This window comes from Colias eurytheme, chromosome 23 (assembly GCF_061535395.1).
Source record: "Colias eurytheme isolate Ceu_HAF_F1 chromosome 23, ilColEury1 Martin Lab GWU primary, whole genome shotgun sequence".
NCBI lineage: Eukaryota > Metazoa > Arthropoda > Insecta > Lepidoptera > Pieridae > Colias > Colias eurytheme.
The window spans coordinates 827,294-843,389 of NC_143002.1; the positions used below are offsets into that span (position 1 = coordinate 827,294).

Sequence of the window (16,096 nt, forward strand, 5' to 3'; positions counted from 1 at the left end):
ATACGTGCTGTAACGTTACAGAATTAAAGGAATTCAGAGCGACCGCGACGTATTCGTGGTTTATAGCTTCCACCCGCGACTCCATCCGCGCGGAAAAATTAAGATTTATTTTTTTTCTACGTATTTTTCCGGGATAAAAAGTATCCTATTTTATGCCTAGGATAATAAGGTATAATTATATCAAGTTTCATCGAAATCGAACCGTTAGTTTTCACGTGATGCCTTCACATACAGACAGACAGACAAAAAATTTTTTTATCACATATTTGGGTTTGGTATCGATCCAGTAACTATTTCTTTTTTCAATATTTTCAATGTACAGAATTGACCCTTCTACAGATTTATTATATGTATAGATAAGTACAGCATTTGTACAATGAAAGTTTTACCGAATTACATAAACACAATTTCATTATATGTATTTTGTTTTCGTTTATTTAATAAAATTCTTTATTATGAACTGTAATAATAATATGTGCTACCTTTTATTTTTCAACGTTTATATTTTTATTTTACTACGAGTATCCGATCTTTACTATTATGACAACACTCAAACATCACAAAATCACTTTTCGAGTTTGGCAACACAAAATTTTTAAACGTCAGATTATATTGTCGCAAAAATTTCAGTCATATTTTCATAAAAAATACGTGATCTCAAAATAGATAAAAATAATATATAAATTAAAATCGTGTCACGTCTGCCGCTCATTTCGGCTGTGATTGCAAAATTGGGGGTAAAAAAAAGGTTGCATAAATGAATGATGTCGCTGAGGTCGAAGGCGCTCGCACTTGTGGAGGTGCTGCTGAGAGTACCGCCGCTGTTTGTGGTGGATGAATTCCTGAAGATCAGTCTCGGGCTGCCCGTGTCGAGCGGCGAAGAGGTGTCTGTGCTCTCCAATGTCACTGACGACCACGTCGATATAACAGACGCAGAGGCGAATTATTACGACGCGAATTTTTACAACGCGTTTTTCTTCACCTTCCTCAAATTCCTTGTCTGCTGTTTAGGTAAGTTACCGCAACTAATTTTCTCATTGCCCAATGCGGTTTCGCAATTTCAGTCCCCTTAGTAACTGTCGCTTATTTGCACAGCGCACAGCCTTGTATTTATTTTCCAGATGTCAAAAAAATAATATTTGATAAAAATAATTTCTAACTCATTTATCATTAGTCTCTTGCGAATTTTATGACCTGTTATTATGAAGGTTACAAAATTTCTCACACGATTCATACAAACAAGACAATTTCTTACATATTTATGCCTGTAAGTGCAAATAAAAAAATGGTATAAATATTCATGTCTTCATAGTGTATGTAAATAATATAAACCTTGGAAATCAGTTATTCAATCAAATTTAAATTGCTCAATTGATTTTGATTATATTTGGTCTAAGTATAAACTGGTGAATTTCTAAGATCAATGTAGTTAGATAGAAAAGTTGATTTATACTTATTTATTTATAATAATATCAGTGGACCTTGATTGAAAATTTATTTATTCTTTGATATGATAAAGGGTTTAATCGAAAACAGTATCAAGATAACAAGTTGATTTTTTAAATTGTATTAAGTATATTATATTATAATACACTAGCGGTCCGCCCCGGCTTCGCTCGTGGTACATGTTTACGTTTTTTCTACATAAGAACCATCCTTGTACTTCAAGGAATATAATAAAAAAAGAATTATCGAAATCGGTTCAGCCGTTCTCGAGTTATGCGCTTACCAACACATTTTGCGATTCATTTTTATATATAAGATTGTAAATATTTACTCTATTGAATGTGCTACTGCAAATATGCACTGGAAAAAAGTATAATGCGGCAATTTAAAAAAAATCCGCTTCTTAACAGAATTTAGCTTATTGGAAACCCAATGCCATTTTTTGTTAATTAATATTTTTTAAATCTATACTAATATTATAAAGCTGAAGAGTTTGTTTGTTTGAATGTGCCAATCTTGGGAAATACTGGTCCGATTTGAAAAATTCTTTCGGTGTTAGATAGTCCATTTATCGAGGAAGGCTATAGCCTATATATCATCACACTACGACCAACAGGAGTGGAGCCACGGGGGTGAAACCGCGCGGAGCAGCTAGTAAATTATATATTTTAATTTTTTTTTACATAACTTAAGAATTAATTAATTAATTAATTCTAATTCTGACCTTCACAAGAATGCTAAATTCTTTACATTCTTACCCTTGACCAATAGAGATTAATGATCTCCTTTATTATGTATAATAGACTTTAAACCAGATTTTAAACCACTCAAGTTCAAAATATCTTCCAATTGGGCATGCTCTAATTCTTTTGTATCGCTAGTCAATAAAGAAGTCAGTAAAATAAACTCAAACATTTATTTATTCAACTAGCTTACCACCCACAGCTTCGCCCGCTTTGTCTAAAACCTAATAAATTATATACTTAAACCACTTGAATCACTCTATCTATTAAAAAAATCACATAAGAATCTGTTGCGTAGTTTGAAAGATTTAAGCATCCAAAGGGACAGAGAAAGTGACTTTGTTTTATACTATGTAGTGATTAGACTTCTTCTAGAAGCACTTTTAAATCATCGTTACATATTTTTAACATATACCACCACAATAGTTTTATACATGTATGCTAATAGAATAAAGCCGAAGAATTTGTTTACATCGTGCAAGTACTTTATTGCATGAGGTCTTTGTTGGTGCTTATTACCTATTATATTTTTAACTAGTGGCCCCGGCTTCGCCCGTGGTACATGTTTACATTTTGAGTTACCAACAAATTTTGCAATTTATTTTTATTATCATAAATCATTTGGCACTGTCGAAAAGCAGTTTCTTCTTAGATAAGCAGTTAGAGACTATGGCGTTTCATTAAAGTTTCTATAAAAAAATTATAATTATTAATATTACTAATAATAATTTGTTAAATGGTCTCTTTTAAGCATAGAAACAGCTCAAATAAAAACTACAAAGCAGGTCACGGTGCAGCGAATAACTGTGCCAAAGACTTACAAACATTGTTCAACTATGTTTACAAATAAATCAAATTATTATTTATAAACAAACTAGCTTACTGCCCGCGGCTTCGCCCGCTTTGTCTAAAACCTAATAAATTATATAATAAAACCTTCCTCTTGAATCACTCTATTAAAAAAAAAGACGGGTTGCACTCCGGGAGTGCCGGCAGAAGTGAAAACTTGATTATTAACGTTGAGCATGTTTGATATTTTGGAATGGTATCCGTCTTACGCATGGAATATAAGGGCTAAAAAAAAATCCGTCTTACGCTTTTTCGATCAGGCCACGTGTCCTGACGCGAGTTTAAGATTTTATACCCAACGCCGCTAAAGAAGTTTTCACTTCAAAAACCGCATCAAAATCCGTTGCGTAGTTTTAAAGATTTAAGCATACAAAGAGAGTAAGAGACATAGGGATAGAGAAAGCGACTTTGTTTTATACTATGTAGTGATAATATTATGTACATACAAATATATTATAGTCATAGTATTTTACTTCAACAATTTATCATTTAATATATCTCTACGTGTTACTAAGAGAAATATATTCTCAAAGATAAACTTATTCGTAACATACGTAAATAATAAGCTTCATTATGCCCTACAAAAACCACCAGTTGAACATCGCAAAGAGCCTGCGCGAAAGAGAGAACTCGCTAATTACAGATATTGATTAATTGTTACAGTGACGCGCCGAATAGCCGGTCAGTTTTGTGATATTCAAAGTTATTACCATTTTTTTTTGGCTTCGCTTGGGTAGACCTAGGAAAAAATATATAATGATAGTATAGCTTAAAATAGCCTTCCTCTTCCTGAGGTAGCGCGTTCAAACAAACAAACTCTTCAGCTTTAAAATATTAGTATAGATGAGTTATGACACTGAGAAATAATGTAGATAATGTGTAGATAAATGAAAATAAATTTCAAAATGAGCTTATTAGTAGATCCAGATATAGGTAGGGTCAACCGGGGCAAATGCAACTAAAAAATAACAAGTTTCAAGTTTGATCGGTTGCAGTTATCTCCTTTTATATTTGGTCATTTATTTGACCCATTTAGTGATTTTTGTATTTATTCAAGATTATTTTCAACCAATCAAGCAATACAGTAGTCTTATAAATAACTGGTAGTGAGAATATTTCCTAAAATTGGTAGAAAAAGTTACATTAACCCCTAGTCGGGGGTAAATGCAACTAACTGCCATAGCTCTTCTTCTATTTCATATAAAACAACGAATATAGAATATATTTATGAGATTTCATGTTATTCATAGGATTTTGAACTGGATTACCGTGTAGCAAGGACGAGTTTTCAGGAAAAATCTTATTTTTCTGATTGTGGGGCAAATGCAACTATTTGTTAAAGAATTAGTGTGGGAATGCAAAAAACTTATTCATCGATATATTTTTATTATTCTATAAATATATACAATAACGTTATCTATACAATAACGTTGCGATCGTAGATGGCGCCGCATTATTTAGAGGAAAAACTCATGTACCTACTTTGATTTACCACTTTAAATCGCAACAAAAAAAAATAACAGTGTACTACCTACTAAGTCAATTTTAGTTTTTGGTCAGAACAAATAATATTCTTTGTGTTAAATATTGTTAAAAACGTAAACCAAACAAAATACGTTTATTAGTTAATCAACCGTTTACTAAAAATTACTTGAACAATCACAGAACTATCCTACCTATCGTTTTTAGTTACTTATATTCTTTAACCACGCTTTATCTAATTTGAATTTTACTTATGAACCCGTCCCTGGGTATAATATCGAAGAAATAATCGATGGTTCTTCTTTAATTAATCATAAAGAAAGTATATTTTGACTACCAAGAAGGATACATATTAAAAATATCGACACTGTCACATCACTAGTGTTTTTAGTTTCATACAAAAATATAAGGGGCTATTGTAACTAACCTCACAGTTGCAATAACCCCACAGTGAAATTTTCATGAGGCAATTGTAACTGCATCAATAACACAAAATAGAGTCAACTAACGCACTAAAAATATAAATGAAATAAGCTTAACGGCTTGTGATAATCGTGTCCAATCAAAAACACCTGCAAAAAATCACTCCTAAACAATTTTTTTGTCTGCAAAACTCGACACCTGTTTTTACGCACACCAACTTCAAAACAGCGGTTTGACACAATGGCCTATCAATCAAATAGTTTTCATCGTAGGGGCACCATCTATTACTTGTAAGATTTATTAGTCGTTGAGCTATTGAATCATAGGTGGCGATTTATTACAACAACTCTAATAAATTAGTTATGATAACTAGTTGCCATAGCCCCATAGTTGCATTTGCCCCGGTTGACCCTATATAGAAGACACTTTATAATGATTAGAATACTCCTTCGACCCTCGAAGTTCCTATAACAAAGACCAATAAAAATATCTGTATAATAATTCATCAACAAATATGTAGACCTTCCGAATTTGGTAAAAAATGCATTGTCCTATCCTTCCTACTAATCGTATAGGAGGTAGCAACGTTGACAAGATAGAATTTTAGAATACTTGGTTCTTTGAAATACTGTTTCTCTTCCTATTTCGGTTAGAGTCCGGGCTGTCTAGCTGGCCGCAGTGGTTGCGTTTATTAGTGCGCATCTTATCTGCACAGGAAAATATCCTTAATTTAAAGTCATTTAGATAGATCCATCAGACATAATTTTTTTAATGCAAGACGTTTTTTTCCTTGTTAAATAGGTGCCATACGCAATTTTTTATTTCAAAATAATTAAAATGTCATCGAAATAAGTGAAATTCCATCAACTGTGAAAGGGGGATGCCCCCCTTGACGGGGATATCGAACCTCGGCTTGGGCTGTCGCTTGAGTGGAGGAGGACCGCGGCGAGTAGACACATATTTTTTGTACTGTGGTGTAAATCTACGCGATGGCACTAAATACCAAAGTAGTTTTGACCCTGGCCCGTGATAGTAAAAAAAATATTACTAGTACTTGTCTTGATGCCTGAATATTAGCCTCGGAAAACATTAGTCGTGGTCCTAGAACAAGTTAGAAAGTTTTAGATAAGGCGTTTTAATAATCTTAATCATAATATTCCAACAGTGAGGACCAAATTGACTGCTTGTTTCGCAAAAGGTATATATCCTCCTAATGTTATAAAAGCGAAAGTTTCTAAGCATGGATGGATGTATGTTTATTACGCTTTCACGCAAAAACAGCTGATCGGATCTGTATAAAATTGGGTACGGAGATAGATTATAGTCTGGATACCACATAGACTACTTTTTAGTTGGCGAGTGAAGCCATAATAAAGCTAGTTGTATAAAGTAGCGTTTTTGTAATCATAATTAAAAAAATAACAATATTAACAAAGTATGATTTCCTTCAAACGGGAATTTTAACCGTACGTCGGCTAATAGTTTTTTTTTTCTTGTGGATTACGTCAAAACTCAAAAGTCATTGAACTTTCGACGGAGGGCTTTTCTGAAAACTAGTTTTATATATTTGCACGCGAAATGGTACGGGTTTCGATCATGACCTACATACGTTGATAGGTCAGAATTTATTACATTGTTGGCTTTTGATATCTCGATGGTCGCGTCGGATACCGGATTTTTGAATGTACCGTTACCTTTTTTGGTGGAGATGTTAATTTGTTGCTCGTTTGCAAACTTGTTGATTGTATACATACAGTTTAACTTGGGATTTGTAAGGATATTTTTTTGTGATTAATGTAAACATTGATGATTTTACGAAGGTTGTTGACCTTTTTGTGATCAGGGTGTGGTCCACAGACATGTGTGGTCCTTTCAATGGATATAATTGCATGCTAAATGATTCTCGTGTTATTGTCTGCATTATAATTTGATTATTTTATTAACATTGGAGTCTTTATTCATTGCATCCTAACAAATAGGTATACTTCTTATATAGATTTAACTTTATCTACCACTGTAAGTTTCATTCAAAGCGAAGATGATTCGGAAAATTAGCCAGATCAAACAGACAAATTTATACAAGAAAGAAATATTGTAGGTACTTATTATGCAGTTTTTTTTTTGTGTTCCAATAGTAGAATCAATTTTATATTATAAGAAAGCAATGAAATAAATCAAAAATGAAATTTATGTAGGTATTTGGTACAGTACTCAAATTTGTCCTTATTCATAAGTTGCTATTGGCCTTGTAAATATTAATAATTAATATTGCTATATTAAATATTTGAAATATTATAACGTGTGCCTTTAAAAATATTTATTTTAGACGCACAGGAAGTACTCTATAATAAATTAATGGCTACTCCTAAGTAAAATATTTAAATAAATTATGCAAATAGCGTTAAATTCTTATTGTCCACTTCATTTGACCTTAAATTGCTGTTTAGCTGTATTAACTAAAGCAAAATAACTATTATTGTATGAAAAAATTTCTGCCATTGATATCTATAATATTATTTGACAATTTGGTATCGCAAATGTTGTAAATATGCACATTATGCAATACTGATCAAATCTATGAAGGAAACTATAGCTAAGAATCAAAAAGTTCGACGACATCTGCCAACCCGCTCTTGACCTGTTTGGTAGATTATAATTTTAATTGTAATCTAAACCATGAATTCTATCCTACACGAGGAAAAAGTGCTGATGATATAAAAAGTAAAAGGTAAAAGGTAAAAGGTGCATTGAGTTCAGTAAATTATGAGTTACCAACCAAGTAATTATGAAAAAGGCTTTATATTTATACTAGTTTAAACCCGCAGCGTCACTCGCGTGGTATCTACCCAGGTAGAACTATCTCTTACAGATCCGATCAGCCCCCCTAGACAAGTGGCTTTCTATTAGCGTAAAGTTCAATAGAATAGATTATGAATGTATGAGATTGACGTAATCAATCGTAGTCGTCGTCGTAATCAAACGTCAATCTCATACATTCATAATCTATTCTATTGAACTTTACGCTAATAGAAAGCCACTTGTCTAGGAGGGCAGTTGTTTTTGCGTGAACTGGTAACAAACAATGTATGTTTATTATTAACTTTTGCATTTATAAGTAAATTGTCTTTTATATCGATTTATTAAATACAAAGTTATTTTAAAACATTCCCTTCAAACATTACGAACAAAGGTTGCGAGTTAGAACACGTATAAACTAGGGATATAAAACAACAGTTTTTTCTTCCTAATTGAGGTAAGGTTCAAGCAGGAAGCGCGAATTATCGCTCCGTACGAATTGAATTACAAATGCGATTTACTGGATACAATCTGTTATAATAAACTTAGTATCGTGGTAAAAGATATCTTTTTATTAAGACGTGGGTCTACGAAACATGATGATACTTAATTCTACATAATAATTGCAATGTTCCCAGGGATTCGTGTTCATCTTACGGTGCATTTACATCTAATGACGAGCTAGAGCAAGAGCATTCTTTCGTGATGTTTTAGTGTAAACGAAAACTCGTATTCAGTGTTATACAGTATTAGAACATTGCGTAGAATCTTTTCGAACGCACTAAGAACAACGAAAGAATGATCTACGCCTGTTTATACTAAAAGAATTTGACTTAGTGGGGTTAGAATTAGCATTCGCTCGTTTGATCTAAATGCACCGACACATATCCAATTCAATAAGTTTACGATGATGTTCTATTTTAAATGCAGTTTTCTCATTATAAATTTATTAAACAATGAGGATGCAGAACATCAGCATGCATTTTAAGATTACAGGCCGTTGTGTCATTAACTTCAGAACTATTTTTATTAATCTTTATACGCTGTTTACTTCAGGCATATTATTTCCCTTATCAATTCTTCCCGGTTGATTCAACTTGACAACTAGATAACTAGATAAACAATAATAATTTAACTAATTTTTATCTTTTTATTTATGTTTAGGCTAAAATATGAGGATTGTGGAATATCGTCGTAAAAGTTAGTTGATTATTTTTTTGCTCACAATAACAAGAGGTCAGTTAAGACGTTTATCAAACGATATATCGTAAAGAAACTAGATTTTCGTTCATAAAATATGTAGATACAAAATAACTTTAAAAAAAACGTGCTTATCTTTGTAATAATGTTTGAACAACAAGGAGACTAAATTTTAGAGGTTCGTAATCCTCGGTTGTGGCATAAAACTATATTACTCAGATTTGTTTACCTTTATACAATTACTGATTTTATGAGTGAAATAGATTACCTACTTAAATTATATTTCGTACAGTCTACTAAAATCTACCTGAAGTTGGCGTTTTTATTATTGAAAATATAAAAAAAATCTCAAATCTATCTCTTTCGATATAAATACGAGGCAATTACGTGGTAAACATTACATAATTACAGTTTAACACAATACGAGTTCATGACAATGAAAGTTATTCAAACCGTTTTAAACGTTTGTTATTAATTATAATATTAATTAAAATTCATTTGCTTAACCTCCGAGCATAATATGTGTATTGTGTTCACTACAAGGCTATACAATTATACATATATAATATATTTTTCTTATGTATACGATTACAAAGTTGTTCGATTCAATTAAATTTATTTTTGTACAAAAAAACAGTATTTTCCTATTTGTAATGTGTTTTTACGATGAAATTATTATAATCACTAATTGATGTCCCTATTACTACGTAACTAGATCGAGTTATTTTACCAAAAAATCATACTGCAAAGTTATAACTCTGCTTTTTCTCTTTCCAGGATGCATGTCAGCGCTCTGTGTGTTCGTGCTATACACGAAGCACCTCATCATAGTCTACCTCTACCTGATGTCTCTGGGCATCGTGTTCGTCTCCTATTGGACCAACGTGTCGGCCATCAAGCAGATCCAGGCGGTCACATTGGCCGCCACCACCACACAGCCCTCAGCGAGCATACTCGAAGATATCCTCAACTTAAACCTGAAGAGCCTACTTGATCTCGATGGCCCCGGAATACTCGTGATACAAAACTTCGCGATACAGTTCACGCTCTCGTTCGTCTTCCGAAACGTCCACCTGGGACCCAGACACCAGACGATCCAGAAGTTTCTACCGATCTCCTTCATGGCTCCGTCGTTCCTGGCCATGCTGCCCGTGCCGCCGAACCTATTGCACCACTCGCCCGTATTCTCTGCACTCCTGCCCTTGTTTCTAGTCAAATACGTGCTATGGTCGTCCGCATACGACGTCATACAAGTTATCTACGCGGGCTACCAGCATGGAAGACTCTTCGTAAGCAATTTTGGCCTATCGGCGCTAGTCGAAACTGAATGGATACGGCTCAATATCCCGTGCGTGCTCCGAGTGTTTTGGGTGATGCGAGTCGCAGAACACGCGATGCTACTCCTCATGGACAACTACGACGAAGACACCGAAGATGGTTTAAAGGTTTCCACTTTACTAGCTGTCCAGTCCCTCGCCTCGATGGCTAAATCTTTGCTAGTAACCGGATGCGAGACCATCACCGCCGTCCTCGGGATGACGTCGGTCATCTCATTCTTCTGTCACTACATCGGGAGCTTCTTCCAATGGATATTGTTGACTGACGAAGAAGAAGACAAGAGCATTGGGACGGTATCTGCGATCCTGTTTTATATCCTCGCTCTACAAACCGGACTCACCTCACTGAATCCAGAGAAACGATTTGTCAGACTGTGCAGGAACTTTTGCCTGCTATTCACGGCGCTCTTGCACTTTTTGCACAACATCGTGAATCCAATGCTAATGTCGCTGAGCGCTTCGCACAACCCCAGCACCCACCGACACGTCAGAGCTTTGGGCGTCTGCACTTTCCTCATAATCTTCCCGATCTCATTACTAGTGTACCTGTGGTCGCAGCACACCATATCCACGTGGCTGCTGGCCGTCAGCGCCTTCAGCATCGAAGTCATTGTGAAAGTTATCGTCAGTCTCATGATATACTCGCTATTCTTAATAGACGCGTACAGAAGCACATTCTGGGAGCAGTTGGACGATTATGTATATTACATACGCGCTTTTGGCAACACGATAGAATTCTGCTTCGGGATATTCCTATTCTTCAACGGCGCCTGGATTCTGCTGTTCGAATCGGGCGGCGCGATACGAGCAGTCATGATGTGTATACACGCGTACTTCAACATTTGGTGCGAAGCGCGGGCCGGCTGGTCCGTATTCATGAAGCGACGGACGGCCGTCAACAAGATTAACTCGCTGAGAGAGGCATCAGTCGACCAGCTCGACCAGTTAGATGACGTGTGCGCTATTTGCTACCAAGAGATGCACTCGGCGAAGATCACGCGCTGCAACCACTTCTTCCACGGCGTGTGCCTCCGCAAGTGGCTCTACGTGCAGGACCGGTGTCCGCTCTGTCACGACATCCTCTACAAGATAGACAACGACCCCAACAAGGACAACACTTCGGAGGCCAGCAACGAGGAGAACAGCAATAACCAGAACATCCTCCTCGAGGACGAGGACCCCGACCTGCTCGCTGAAGGTGTGAGATGACTGACTGGTGAAGACTCAAACGACCTAGAATTAAATCGAGTTTAGATCCGTGTTTTTCAGTGGTATTTTTATTTTGTATAGTAAGTTATTGTTTTTATTGTATACGTTAATCAGGTGGATGCTGTGATGTAATAAGGAATAAATTTTGTCTCGTGATGATGTTCGGCGTATGTCGGTGTGACTCTTAGTGCTAAGTCTGGACGCTTTTCGCGCTGTTACCATTTCCTATAAATGTTTATGATGTCTAAATTGCTAGTGCAACTATCGATATACAGAGGCGCCGACTTCGTGGGTGCAATCTATCCATGACTATAGATATCAAGTTTTAAACTCAAAGAGGACGAAGCACTTCAAAAGTTTATTAAATGTTATTATATTTTGCTCTCCTCATATTTTGTACCCACGAGGTTTCTTAAAGCCGGCGCCTCTGCATATACCCAGATGTTATAATACGCGAAGCTATTTGTAAATAGTTTAGAAATAGCTTTTAATATACAGAGTCTAATTGTTAGCAAAATGAAAAAAATAGTAATTTTCTCACTAAAATGTAAATAAACTATATTAGTAGTAGCGGGTCGTTTTATTTTTGTTTCCTTTTTTTGTTACTTCAGATATTACGTCATATAAATGACGAAGCATATTAAATGTAATGAGTAAATTGTGATAAGAATGTGCTGCGTGATAATTAAGTAATATTTTTATCACTTTTGCAATAATATTGTTATAAAGAAAACATTGATCACTTTTAATTAATCATTCCGAAAAAGCTATTAGTCTGGTATATCTAGATATAATAAATACATATGTACCTACAAATAATCCAAAATTTACCATCAATATTGTGTAAAAAATAAATGCGAAAGTAACTCTGTATGTCTGTCTGTTACTCAATCACGCCTAAGCTACTGAACCAATTTGCATGAAATTTTGTATGGAGATATTTTGATACCCGAGAAAGGACATAGGCTACTTTTTATTGCGAAATATGTACCACGGGCGAAGCCGGGGCGGACCGCTCGTAATATATTATAAGCACTATCTTTTTAACTCAAAAATGCCTGTACTGATTTTAATGATTATAAGAGTCGTTTTCAAAATAATTGTACATTACTACAAAATGTTTGTCCCCCTAAAAAACCTTCGAAAAAAATATGGTTACGACTGAAATAAATCATTGTTAACGTTTTACAGACTAAACTTAAGCATACTGCATATCATTTCTGATAAAAAGCAATGAATTGCGATTCAAATTCTTACATAAATTTAATGTGAAAATAAAGTAACAAAAAAAGCTCCATACATTTTTTTATTGTCCCCTATGTGGACGACAATGAAAACCAATATTTTTATCAGAATTTTTGTATGAAACTTCCTATTTTTTTGTATCATAATTAAAAAGCAATGTTTGAAGTGTTATATCTGATAGATTAAACTATTTAAATTACCTTAAATAAACGAAGAATTACATATTATAAAAATGTCCCTATCAATCGTTACAATTTCGTGACACTGATTTATTGACATATTTAACCAACTTCTTGTATCACAAAGAAGAGGAATCTAACTCTAATCATTGGCAACACTGGTCATGTCACGAAAAGTAAGGTCACATTAACGCGCCGCCATTTTGTTCGTCCTCCAGACATGGAAGAAGTCCAGTAGTGTGCTGTGCAAAAAATTTAGTTACAATTTCCTAACGACGTATTCTCAACAAAAGTAAGTACATTTTGAAGAATTCACCTACCGCAATTGTAATATACTTAAATTATGACTAGAGTAATAGATTACACTTTCAATCTAATGGTAAATGTGATTATGTTTTGTGTAAAAGTATTTCTTAGGTTATTTTTTACATGTTACTGACGAACAATTTCTTGACATTTACTGACGTCAGTAAATTGTAGACGGTAAAGCTGTGGTCTCATGTGTAAAGTATGAAAATAAGATATTAAAATGTGTGTTAAATTAATGTAACGAATAATAATAAAGGAGAAAAACAATAAATCTCTCAAGATTATTTTTTTGTAACTACAGGCCATACTTTTTTAAACCATGATGTAGGGTTAGTAAAGTCGGGCTTAGGGACTTGACTTTTCCTGGGATCTGATAACTTTTTTATAGTGAAAGCGGATCAGTGAGTCTTGGCCTCCAATTTTACAAGTGGTTTCTGATGGGATAACGCTTGCCTTATTGCATTTAGTGTTGATCGCTTTTCCACCCACACGAGTGATGCTTACTTTTGTTTTTATTTTTATTCAAAATACATATATCCAACAGCTTTTTTTAGTTTCAGGATGCCGCTAACCGGTGCCGAACGGCAAAAAAATACATTGAAAAACTAAAAAAGCAAAACCCTGAAAAATATGAAAAGAAAAGGAAAAAACACCTCGAGAAAGTGAAACAAAGACAAAGAAAAATATCAGATCTTAATGACAGTGAAAAAGAAGCTCGAAGACAAAAATGGAAAGAAGCTAATGATAGAAGAAAAGAAAATGAAAAGCAAACAGAGAATAATATAAATTGATTGTTTGTTGATTATTTTGTAACTAAAAATATATTTTTTTTAACTAGTGACTTCTTACTTTTTTATATGTAATATTACCTTATTCTGAATACAGCCTTACTTTTACAACTTCCTGACATTTCCTAACGAAACAGTTTACTGACAATTTCGTGACGTACAAATATTTTGAAAATGACCCATAATGGATTGGTTAGATTGTTCTTCACACTTCGCTAAGATAATATTATAATATATATATTATAGGTAGGTACATACTGTATGGTACATACTCAATGACTAAAAATGAAAATATTTTAACGCATGTCGAATTATTGTCAATATCCAGGCGAGTGTTATACAAAACAATTAAATATAGCCAACCAGAAAATCATTATTTTAAGATTTTTGTCAAATAGGTCAAATAACTACTTTTTTAGTTATCATTAACAATATAGTACGAATTTTTCTGTGATCTTCTATCCTCTTAAAATATCTATTGCAAATGGAAAAACACTAATTTTAAATGATAAATTTAAATATAAATTTATTATATATTAATTTAAATATTAATTTATATGATAAATTTCTACCATTTTCTACTATAGCTTTGTCCTGCTCTTGCTCACATGAAACGTCAATCATAAAAACAAGACAGGTTATTGCAATAACTAATCCATTGCTTAGCGAATGGGTAACATTTTATAAGTAAGACCGTTTAAAGTTAATATTATCAGCTCTCATTGTGCAAATCACATTTTTTAATATAGCGCCATCTATCGGAATTTATAAAATTCGGAGTGTTTCAAATGCTCATCTAGGATCATTCTTCAATAACAGGTAAAAATACCCTTTGTCACTTTTCGCAGACTCAAAAATCATACCATACAATTACTAGAATTACTGCAACGTGAAAGACAAACACACTTTCGTATAGGGAGTATACAGGGGGGGAAAAATTATTATATGTACCTACTGTACAAAATATACAAAAAGAACTGGCCCAAGTGCGAATCGGAGTCATTCGCACACCTAAAGTTCCGTTTAAACCTGTTTTCAATCCCTTGCGAATGTTGAAATTTGCAAAAATTTCCATCATCATCATCCAACGGCTGTAAAACTTAGCTGTTATAGTTCTTAATTTCTTTTTTTTTTAAAGAGCATGTGTGCCGAGCAGCCGAGCACACGTGGAGCAAGTGAAACTTCTTTGGCAAGATTCAAAGATACCTACCAAAATCGTCGCCTCCATGACATAGCGGTATTGCCGTGACGCGAGCTTGAAATTTTACTTTCAACGCGCCTTCCTATGGAAAATCTAAAACATTATGAAAGAAATGCTATGGATATAAATAGAGAAAAGGTTTAAAAAAAGCGGCTTGTCAAACTCTGGTGATGATGAATGATGATGATAATAAAGGAAAAAGTAACGCTCAATAAAGTATTTTATTAGTTAAATATAATATGATCATAATTGATGTTGATGAAGTGGACGAAATTCAATAAAACACTAACTGATAAGATAATTTTATATGGGAAATCTAATTAGGATTCTGAGAGAAATTTTCAGAAAATGCAATTAATAAAAGGTGATGATAATTATACAATGTCGCCCATGCGCACATGACCGCCCGTAATATTCTGAATATTCATGAAGAAATATCGAAAATAAACTCTATCTATAATATATTTCATGTTATTAAATTTTCAATTTTTTAAGTAGAGTTTGTAGACTTGCTTTCTATTGTTTGACACATCTCAGAAGTTTATGGGTCGATTTGGATTCTGTTTATTATTTCCAAAAGCTTAAGAGTTATTTTAACAGGTTAATTAACATTTTTACTAAAAATTATCGACCAAATATGAAAAAAAAGACGGAATCGAAGTCATTTCTTCTGTAAAAAATTGTGTATTTATTAAAAAAAACTAATATAACTAAGTCCATAAATTATCCCCATAGGACGACTTTTTTAATCATTATTTGTAATCATAGAAATCTAAATAACAAGACACATAGAAGTGCTATAATGTCATAATTAGTATGAAAACCACTGTCGCCAAAATCCACACATTTAAAACGATATCTAGACAGTTCACACAAGTAAACTATGCCT

The 16,096-nt window shown here is 33.8% G+C and overlaps 1 protein-coding gene across 1 annotated transcript; it reads left to right on the forward strand.

Moving 5' to 3' along the window:
* Window positions 1–575: 575 nt before the first annotated feature.
* Window positions 576–12,055, forward strand: Trc8 (TRC8 ring finger protein). The gene is made up of 2 exons (XM_090115370.1): window positions 576–1,011; window positions 9,717–12,055. Exons 1-2 carry the CDS (start codon window positions 762–764, stop codon window positions 11,483–11,485), a joined length of 2,019 nt encoding a protein of 672 aa, XP_089971496.1. The 5' UTR covers window positions 576–761; the 3' UTR covers window positions 11,486–12,055.
* Window positions 12,056–16,096: the final 4,041 nt, after the last annotated feature.

What these genes read in the sequence shown, in the direction of transcription:
- Trc8 (XM_090115370.1), top strand. Translation starts at nt 762, where the DNA reads ATGATGTCGCTGAGGTCGAAGGCGCTCGCACTTGTGGAGGTGCTGCTG. An exon ending in ATTCCTTGTCTGCTGTTTAG is followed by an intron (nt 1,012 to 9,716) that starts GTAAGTTACCGC and finishes TTCTCTTTCCAG; the next exon opens with GATGCATGTCAGCGCTCTGT.